The sequence below is a fragment of the Carlito syrichta genome, unplaced genomic scaffold, assembly GCF_000164805.1.
Source record: "Carlito syrichta isolate Samal-C Ts95f unplaced genomic scaffold, Tarsius_syrichta-2.0.1 Scaffold315828, whole genome shotgun sequence".
Classification (NCBI taxonomy): domain Eukaryota; kingdom Metazoa; phylum Chordata; class Mammalia; order Primates; family Tarsiidae; genus Carlito; species Carlito syrichta.
This window is the reverse complement of record NW_007259924.1, coordinates 99,960-110,255: the sequence shown is the minus strand read 5'-3', so window position 1 is coordinate 110,255 and position 10,296 is coordinate 99,960. Positions and strand designations below refer to the sequence as shown.

At 49.9% G+C, this 10,296-nt stretch overlaps 1 protein-coding gene across 2 annotated transcripts in view; it reads left to right on the top strand.

Moving 5' to 3' along the window:
- INPP5K (inositol polyphosphate-5-phosphatase K) overlaps positions 1–10,296 on the top strand; it is a 23,880-nt gene that overhangs the window by 1,843 nt on the left and 11,741 nt on the right. The window contains exons 2-7 of one of the 2 annotated variants that reach the window (XM_008073362.2): positions 1,648–1,755; positions 2,049–2,157; positions 7,008–7,124; positions 7,456–7,631; positions 8,216–8,327; positions 9,008–9,117. In XM_008073362.2, coding sequence (XP_008071553.1) covers positions 1,648–1,755; positions 2,049–2,157; positions 7,008–7,124; positions 7,456–7,631; positions 8,216–8,327; positions 9,008–9,117 — 732 coding nt within the window. The remainder of the gene's footprint in view (positions 1–1,647; positions 1,756–2,048; positions 2,158–7,007; positions 7,125–7,455; positions 7,632–8,215; positions 8,328–9,007; positions 9,118–10,296) is intronic. The other variant, XM_021706627.1, reaches the window with a different exon arrangement.

Here is a 10,296-nt window from a genome sequence, read left to right as displayed (position 1 = left end):
CCACTCACCTCAGTCTCCCAAAGGCACGGGATTACAGGCTGAGCCACCAAGCCCAGCAGAAGCCTTTTCTTAGACACCCTGAAGGGCTTGACAGAATTGGTTGTGCTCTAGGGATCTGCTAGGAAGGAATGAGAAAGGGAATGTGGTGTTATCTCTGTTTTTTTTGTTTTGTTGTGTTATTTTGTTTGTTTGTTTTTAAGTGAGAGTCTCTATTGCCCAGGCTGGAGTGCAGTGGTGTACTCATGGCTACAGGAGCCCTGACCTGCTGGGCTCAGGTGATCCTTCACCTCAGTCTCCTAAGTAGTTGGGACTGTGGGTGCACACCACCACACACAGCTAATTTTTAAAATTTTTTAGTAGAGATGAGGCATTGCTGTGTTGCACAGGCTGGTCCTCAACTCCTGGCCTCAAGCCGTCCTCCTGCTTCAGCCTCCTAAAGTGCTGGGATTACAGGCATGAGTCATTGCACCCAACCACTCTGTTTTTGTTTTCTGTTTTTTTGAGTCAGAGTCTCACTCCGTTGCCCAGGCTGGAGTGCAGTGGCATGCTCACGGCCAAGCCAGCATTAGCCTGCTGGGCTGCAGCAATCATTCCACCTCAGCCTTCCAAGTAGCCGGAACTACAGGCACATCCTACCATACCCAGCTATTTTAAATTTATCGTAGAGACGAGGTCTCACCAAGTTGCCCAGGCTGGTCTCAAACCCACAGGCTCAGGCAATCCACTCACCTCGGCCTCCCAAAGTACTGGGATTACAGGTTGAGTCACTGAGCCTAGCCCATTTCTGTTATTTAAAAATGTTTCCTGTCTTCATAGTGCCCAGGCTTCTCACAAACTGAAATTCAAACCCCCAGGATCTTCCTGGTGGTCTGAGGAACTTCTGGGTTGAGAAGTGGAGGTGGGAAGTTGCTGACTGAGCCATAGATTATCACTAAGATGTGGATTCCTGGAGGAGCTGATGGGATTAATAAATTCCTAGCTATCAGTCAGGCTTGGTGAATCACATCTGTAATCCCAGCATTTTGGAAGGCCGAGGCGAGAGGATTGCCTGAGCCCAGGGGTTTGAGACCAGCCTAGGCAATTTGGCAAGATCTCATCTCTACAATAAATCAAAAAATTAGCTGGGCATGGTGGTGCACACCTGTGGTTCCAGCTACTTGAAAGGCTGAGGTGGAAAGATCACCTGAATTCAGCAGGTTAAAGCTGAGGTGGCTTTGAGTATGCCACTGCACTCCAGCCTGAGTGACAGAGTGAGACTCCTTCTGAAAAAAAGGAAAATAGAATAAAATAAATAAATTCCTGACTATCCAGCCACCCATTTCTTTCCTGACCTGACCCAAAAGCCTTTGGGTTCCCTTTGGCAGCTCTACTAGTGTCAGCAGCACCAGGGCTGCCAAATATGGGCAACAGTGAGCCTTCATGGAGGAGCCAGTCCAGGTGAGGATTTCCTGCTTCCAGGAACACCAGTGATGCAAAGGACGTATAGTTATTGTCCCTATTGCCACCACCAGATACAGAAATTTTCATTTCCCATTATGACTGCAAAGGTTTGTGGTACAGCGATTAGCAGGCCTAGACCCCTGTCTACTATCTGGACAAGGTCTTTTCCTCCTTTCTCCATAACTTCCCTTTGTATCCCTTCCACAGCATACATGTCGTGACATGGAACGTGGCCTCAGCAGCTCCCCCTTTAGACCTCAATGACCTGCTTCAGCTGAACAACCAGAACCTGAATCTGGACATGTATGTCATTGGGTAGGTGTCTGCAGGACCCTGTCACCAGTCCCAGGTTTTCCCGTGGGGAACTGCTGTTACCTGTCCTCCTTCACTCTGGAGTCTGAAGGCTAGGGCCTTTCAGCCTACATTGGGGCCTGTCCCTTATTTCTTGTCCTGGCCCGGCAGTGGCAAGGGGTTTGAGGTCAGCAAGGGGAGGGAGACATCATGGTCATCACAACCCAGGGCTTGAAAGTCTGAGGACAACACTGAATGTCTGTGGCAGAGGAAGTACCCTCCAGCCAGGGGACGAACCTTTGACCTGAGATGGTCAGTTTGCAGGAAATGAATTCTGGGATCATAAGCCTCCTTTCTGATGCTGCCTTTAAAGACCCATGGAGCAGTTTCTTCATGGATGTGCTTTCCCCTCTGAACTTCATCAAGGTAACTTGTAAGTTCATAGGCAATTGAGAACTGTGTCTCACCTCCACTAACCCCCAGTTTGTTTGGTCTGATGTGTTCCTCTTACTCCCACTTACCCTTTCATGCTGCTTCCCATTTATTGAAAAGTTTAAAACTCTTGCACCTGAACCTCTAGGGCTTCTGCCTCCCTTTTGCCTTTCTGAGGAGCTAGAGGTGAGCTAGGTCTCCAAGGGTTAAAAATACCTAGATTTTTTCCAGCCTGGGAAGAGAGGTATACCAGAGCATCAGATACCTCTCATCAACTTGAGATACCTCATGATCAGGGCAAGCTGATAATCTTTGCTCACATGCCCAGCCTGAAATCTCTAAGTATAATAATGATTGCTACCATTTATCAAGTGCTTGCTTAGAAGTAAACATTATAAGTATCTCTTTATCAGCACTTTGGGAGGTGGAGGCAAGAGGATTGCCTGAGCCCATGGGATCGAGATCAGCCTGGGTAACATGGCAAGATCTCATCTCTACAGTAAATCAAAAATTAGCTGGGTGTGGTGATGCACACCTGTAGTTCCAGTTACTGGGAAGGTTGAAGCGGAAGGATCACCTGAACCCAGCAGGTTGAGGCTACCAGCCTGGGCAACAGAATGAGACTAAATAGCTCTTTATATATATAATTTTAAAATCTTAATAACTCTTAAAATAGGGGTGTTTTACAGATAAAACCAAAGTATAGAAGTCACACATGCTATCTGGAACTTGGATTCTAGTCTTTCAAACTTCATAACCCACGTTCTTGTTGTTTTTTTTTTGAGTTGGAGTCTTACTCCGCCCAGGCTGGAGGGCAGTGACACGCTCACAGCCACCCCAGCGTCAACCTGTTGGGCTCCGGTGATCCTTCCACCTCAGTCTTCCAAGTAGCCAGAACTATAGGTGCGCACTACCGCGTCGGCTGATTTTGATTTATTGTAGAGACGAGATCTCGCCAAGTTGCCCGGGCTGGTCTTGAACCACTGGCTCAGGTAATCCGCTCTCCTTGGCCTACCAAAGTGCTGGGTTTATAGGTTGAGCCACTGAGCCCGGCCACCCAGGTTCTTAACTTCTGTAGTTTATTGCTATGCTGGTGAGCTCTAAGACTGACAGGTATCCCATGACTAGCCTGCTGGTATCATAGGGTGTCCTCATATCGCAAGAGACATACACCACAAATTCTAGGGGCCCAGAGGTTAGCAAAGGGTAAATATGATGGGTAAAAGTTTAGTCCGAGACCCCAGCATACTTTGAGAAATCCACAGGAAGACTCTAGGTGTTTGTGCCTTGCACACCTGGAGGATGACACATACTCCCATTCAAAGCACCTAATGAGCCGGGCTCGGTGGCTCAACCTGTAATCCCGTGCCTTCAGGAGGCTGAGGTGAGTGGATTGCCTGAGACCGCGGGTTCGAGACCCGCCTGGGCAAATTGGCGAGACCTCATCTCTACAATAAATCAAAATGAGCCAGGCGTGATAGCGCGCACCTGTAGTTCCAACTACTCGGAAGACTGAGGTGGAAGGATTGCCGGAGCCCAACAGGTCGAGGCTGCGGTGGCCGGGAGCGGCCACTGCACTCCAGTCTGGGCGACAGAGTGAGACTCCAACTAAAAAAAAAACACAAAAAACAAAGCACCTAATACACAGCTACTTAGAAATATCAGAATTCCTTCTCTTCCCCTCCCTGGGTTCTTCAGAATTAGTTGTTACCTTAGTTTGCCTGGGGGTACTGGGGCCAGAGCTGTATGTCTTTGAGAGGAGGGCAGAATGGGGGAAAAGGAATACAAAGTTTAGTCCTCCTAATGAAGCTACAAAATACCCGCCCCAGAGTCTTTGGTTCCTTCCAAATCAAATCCACATGCCTCTCCTGCAGACTTGGAGTGAGATGGTCACAGGGGTCGGAACTCTCACCTCCCACTCTCTTCCCAAGGCTACAGACCTCCTTGCACCTTGGCTGACTGGCAAGGATTGACAGGATGGAACTGAGCCAAGGAAGTGAGCTCAGCTTGTGTCAAGAACAACCCATTCTACCCATGTGGCCTCCTGAGGTTGGAAGGCCAGCCTGAGGCCTGGCACCTCTTTCCCTCGGTCTAGAATCAGGGAGGACATGTGAGCTCTATTCTTTGGGTGTGGATCTGCCAGGTGTATGTTGAGAAGCCCCTTTTGACATCTTCAGGGCTCCTAGTAACCTCCTGCTAGTCCTTTCTGCTCCTCCCACCTGATTTCTCCAGCTGAAACGTCCCCTAGAAGGCTTCTGCTTTTCCCCAGTCTAACTGTCCTGCCTCAGCCCCACCCACCTACTCCCTACTTGCCTGCTGTTCCTTCACAAAGTGAACCAGTGTCTTTTGGATGTCTTTGGTGGAGCCCAGTGACTTAAACTTGCTCTGTGGGGTTAGGATTAAGCTTGAAACTATTTCTGAGGCTCTGTCAGCTTCCTGGCTCCAGTCCTAACCCTGGAGTCTAGTCCTTCCCCTACTTCTGTTATATATTTTTGTAAATGGGAGAGAGAAGACTGAGGGTGGAGGGTGGGGTGAAAGACACATTTGTAGTAACCTCTGGCCAACCTCAAGCTCTAACGCCTCCCTTTCTCAGTCCTGGGTTTGGGGTTCCCCCTGCTTTGACTCCTCCACTATGCTAGGCCTCCTGGCCTGTGGGATTGAGTTTCATAATTCCTGGAAGGCCCCAGTACATGCTCCCCACCCGGGGATTTCCTCCTTGGCCTCTAGACCTCATTCTCCGGAAACAGCTACTTGGGTGCTGGGTGTAGACAGCTTGAACTTGAGAGGGAGGGTCACTGGATATGGTCCATTCCCACTGCACCCTTTGCAGCTGCAGATAGTAGGGATTTGGGCAGTCCCCATCCTTTTATGAAGTTAGGCAGATAACCTGCTAGTTCCTTAGCCTCCTTGAATCTCAGTCCCTTGTCTGTAAAACAGGGACAGTGATTCCTTATGAGGTTGGCATGAAGAGTGAATGAGATAGGAAGCACTTCAGTAGATATTAGCTATTCCCCCACCAACCTGTGAGCCGGTATCCTCCATACTCACTGTTGTTCCCTATACATTGCCTTCATGGACATCCAGCTGCACACAGTCTACAGTTTGTTTTGTTTTGTTTTGCTTTGGGGGGAGAATATTTTCTTAATGTTTTTCATTGTGTTATAACATCCTGAAATGTAGGCAGAAATTAAGTGTACAGTTTGATGGAAGTTTACGCACCCATATTACCATCAGCCAAGTCAAGATACCCTAGAAACCTCTCATGTTCTTTCTCTGCATTTACTTTTTTTTTTTTTTTTTGAGTCATAGTCTCACTCTGTCACCCAGGTTGGAGTGCAGTGGCACACTCACAGCCACCCCAGCGTCAACCTGCTAGGCTCAGGCCATCCTTCTGCCTCAGCCTTCCAAGTAGCCAGAACTACAGGCACACGCTACCATGCCCGGATAATTTTTTGATATATTGTAGAGACGAGGTCTCACCAAGTTTCCCGACTGGTCTTGATCCCCTGGGCTTAGGCAGTCCTCTGGCCTCAGCCTTCCAAAGTGCTGGAATTACAGACTTGAGTCACCGTACCTGGCCTACTTTTTTTTTTTTGAGTCGGAGTCTCTGTCAGCCAGGCTGGAGTGCAGTAGCACACTTCTGCATTTACTTTTAAGAATCTTTAAACTGCCAAGATCAGTGGCTAACTCCTGTAATTCCAGTACTTTAGGAGGCAGAAGCAAGAGGATAGCCTGAGTTCAGGGGGTTCAAGACAAGCCTGGGCAACTTGGTGAGTCCTCGTCTCCACAATAAATCAAAAAATTAGCTGGGCGTGATGGTGTGCACCTGTGGTTCCAGGTAGTTGGAAGGCTGAGGCAGAAGGATCTCCTGAGCCCAGCAGGTTGAGGCTGTGGTGGCCGTAAGCAGTGTGCCACTGTACTCTAGCCTGGATGAGAATGAAATTCCTACCCCCCCAAAAAAAGAATCCTTAAACTAAAATATAATCACTGTCAGATAATTCTCACAGCATCTATGAGATAGTATTATTCCTGTTCCTGCTTTGTCAGTGAGAAAATACACTGAAAAACTTGTCCAATATCAAATACTAATAATTGGAGCCAGGATGTGAACCTAGATCTGGGTGACTTCAAAACCAGTATCCTTAGCCACTGTCCTATAAAGGCACATTGCTTTTTGAGGCCCTAGCCAGCGAAGGTTGCAGCCTAAGAGTACCCAGAGGATCACAGGATAGCATTGGTTAGAGAGCACCTAGGCATGCTTAGAACTGGGACCAAAAAGTCCGTATCCTCCTAATGGCAGGGTGCCCTGGCAGCCTCATCATCTCTCCCCTCCATCCCCAGGCCCAGTTCCCAGAATGTATCCTTTGACAGCTGAAGGGAAGAAAGGAAAGAAGTGAAATTCTGAGACTCAAACTGGGATATCATAGACCCTGGGTCAGGGCACTGCATGTGGCTCAGGGCTCTCTAGAGCAGTGGTCCCCAACTTTTTGGCATCAGGGAATGGTTTCATGGAAGACAGTTTTTCCATGGACCAGGTTTGGGGGGAAATCATCAGGCATTAGAGTCTTATAAGGAGTACACAACCTGGATCCCTCACATGGGCAGTTCACAATAGGGCTCATGCTCCTATGAACATCTAATGCCACTGCTGATCTGACAGGAGGCAGAACTCTGCTCGCCCACTGCTCACCTCCTGTTGTGTGACCCGGTTCCTGATGGGCCACTGACTGGTACTAGTCTGCTGCCCAGGGTTGAGGACCCTCTCTCTGCCTAGCACAGGGCCTGGCAGGGATGAACTTGGCCTGTGCAGTTTAATGAATGACCTTTGCCTTCACTTTCTTCAGGTCTCCCATGTCCGCATGCAGGGGATCCTCTTACTGGTCTTTGCCAAGTATCAGCATTTGCCCTATATCCAGATTCTCTCTACAAAATCCACCCCCACTGGCCTCTTCGGGTTCTGGGTAAGGACTGAGCTGTTGTCTGAGTCATGAGCTGGGAAGAGCTAGAAACTTTAGAGCTGGGCAAAAGAAAGGAAGTGAAATGAACCTTGGCAATTTGTCTAGCCCAGTGCCCTGCACACTCATCACTTTGCCTCAGGGGCTTGGTATCCCTGAGACCTAAGCTAGGTGCGCTGAATGCTTTGCATGGAGAGATCACCCTGGGAAGTTGGGTTTCTGTCCCTGGGAGACCCTGGGGGAGGCGGGACTGTCTCCTCTCAGGCCTAGGATGTGAAAAGAGAGGTGTGTCCAATTCAGAGTCGCTTCCCATTCTTCTATGCGCTTGTTCTACCAGGGGAATAAAGGGGGAGTCAACATCTGTATGAAGCTTTATGGCTACTATGTCAGCATTATCAACTGCCACCTGCCTCCGCACATGTCCAACAATGACCAACGGCTGGAGCACTTTGACCGGATTCTGGAGATGCAGAATTTTGAGGGACAAGATATCCCCAACATCCTGGACCATGAGTAAGCCTGGATCTGTACATTGTTATCCCTGCCTTCTCCCCCATGCCAGCCCAGGCTAGCACCCTCTGCCCAGGCATTGCTTCTTGGCTAGAGTCAGTCAGTGCTCTGTCTCCCACCTCCTCCCAGCCCCTTCTCTAATGCCCCATCTGCTGTCTCCCCTCAGCTTTCCCTACCTGGGGTCCCCTTCCTCCAGTCCTTCTGTCCTGCCTAGAAACCCTGAACACTTCCCAACAGGTCAAGAACCCTGTGGTTCCTGAGGTCACCACAATAGCTGTTTCCCAACCTTTCCTGCTGACCCATTGAGGGAGAGAAAGGGAAGGCTAGAGCCTGCTCTGTTTGGCATTTGCTCCTCTGTGCTGGTCTCTTTGGCTTGAGTGGTGGTTTAGGAGCCATGAGAACAGTTCCATCGGACTCATGTGTGCCTTTGTCTTTACCTCATCCTCTCCCAGCACTGGCTTTTTCCCTCCCCCCTTGAGCTTTCCACTCTTCAGCAGCCCTTGGATTGAGTAGGCCTGAGCCACTGTTGCTCTCCCTTTCTCTGATTCCATCACAAATCCTCAGGCTGCCCTCCTTTCTTCCTGAAGCCTCATTCTCTGGTTCGGAGACATGAACTTTCGGATCGAGGACTTTGGGTTGCACTTTGTTCGGGAATCCATAAAAAAGCGGCGCTACGGTGACCTGTGGGAGAAGGATCAGGTATAAAGCGTGGGGGGCCCTGAGGGGTGATCTGAGCCCAGAGTGGCAATCCATGTGAAGTTTGCTGAGCATTGCTGAGGTTTCCTGGCAGCTATTCTCCTTTTCCAGAGGAGGAGAGGGTGGAGGTAAGAGTGAGCTGAAGAGGGTGCTAACAGCACCTGGGGATGAGGCAACAACTCCTTCCAGTGCCTGATCTTTTCATGGAGGAGCTAGGATATAGCCGTGATGTGCTTTATAATTGGGAGCCAGAAGGGTTTTGGCCTACTATGGCCATCACCATGAATCAACCCACTTGTATCCCTTGCCTTGTTTGCCTCCTGGAGGATGGGATACTACCCCTTTGGAAGTCCCTGGATACCCAGATTTCCTTCTGACACATATCTGCTAGTGACCCTCCCTAGAGATGGAATTCAAAGCCTGGTTCCTGTGGTCTAAGGAGTGGGAAATGGCACGCAGCTGCCTCCCCTGGGCCTTTGGGGATAATGTTTCCAAAAGGATTCAGCTGTCTCCTGGGGTTGGGGGCGGGCTACTGAGGCAACCACAGGGAAGTGAGGAAGTGGAAGAGCACTGTTGACTCTTGCTCCACTTGTGATGGCGTGTGCTGGTCCCTTGAATGGAGTCTGGTGCTGGGCCCTTGGGTCAGGACTACTGGGAGATGGAGACTTTGCCTTTATCTACAGCTCAGCATTGCCAAGAGACATGACCCGCTACTCCGAGAGTTCCAGGAGGGTTCCCTGCTCTTCGCACCCACCTACAAGTTTGACAGGCACTCCAGCGACTATGACACCAGGTGAGGTGGAAATGGGGTCCCAGAAGGTCTAGGAAGTCAGGTTATGCTGGCCCCAGTGGCAGTGGGAGCAGCTTTCAAATAGAAGTGTTAGGGAGGCAGGAATAAATCTAGCTGTTACTTCTCAGGAGCGGCAACTCCTGCTACCTGATGAGACTCTGGGAGCTGTCCCAGGTTGTCCTCAGAGGGCGTGAGAGGGAAAACTGATGCTAGCGGGGGCAGGGTTTACAGATAGGGCCAGAGGAGAGAGAAGAGGCAGCTGACACTTGACTTAGCAGGGACTGCACTTCAGCATTCTGGAAACCCTAGCCCCTACTTCCCAGGACCTTCTGGTCCCCAGACAGGGGCAGAAAGCTTGGCCCTGCCAGTGACTGGTGTTAAGTACTCCTGCCCCAGTGTGTGATGGGTCAGTGCTATGTGAGAAGATTTTAAAAAGTAGTAGTCAGTAGAGACTACTGTATTTCTTTTTTTTTTTTTTAATTGGAGTCTCACTCTGTCATCCAGGTTGGAGTGCAGTGGCACTCTCACAGCCACCATAACCTCAACCTGCGGGGGGGTGGGGTTGGGACCTTCAGGACAGTCCAAGCCTTTGGGATTTAGGGAGTGAATAGCTATCTCCACTTTCATGCCAGGGCAAGAGGTAGAATTGCAGTATTGTTTTTGGAAGTGGTATGGAATAGCCAGAATGTCCTTGCCAAGGAGCGGGGAGAGGGTGAACCGTTTTAGGCGTATGGAGCAAGACAGGGTAGGGTCATGGCCAGGGCAATCCACAGAAGAGAAGACAGTGAATGCTGGGGACAGGGCCCAGCCTGGGCAACAGAGTGGGCAGGAAAGGAGGTAAGAGGGCAGGCTGGGGCAGACTGATTGGCCTGGGTCCACAGCTACAGGGAGACTGCCAGTCTCTGCAGCCATTCATTGGAAATGAGAGTCATGGTGGAAGCTGTGAGGCCTGAGTGGGACAAGCTATTACCTTAGGGGTTGAAACTTCTACCAATTGACTTTAAAATCTCTAAAAACTCACCAGGTAGCTCAGCCCGTAATCCCAGCGCTTTGGGAGGCCAAGGTGAGTGGATTGCCTGAGCCCGCAAGTTCGAGACCCACCCAGGCAACTTGGTGAGACCTCATCTCTACAATAAATCAAAAATTAGCTGGGCGTGGTAGTGTGCACCTGTAGTTCCAGCT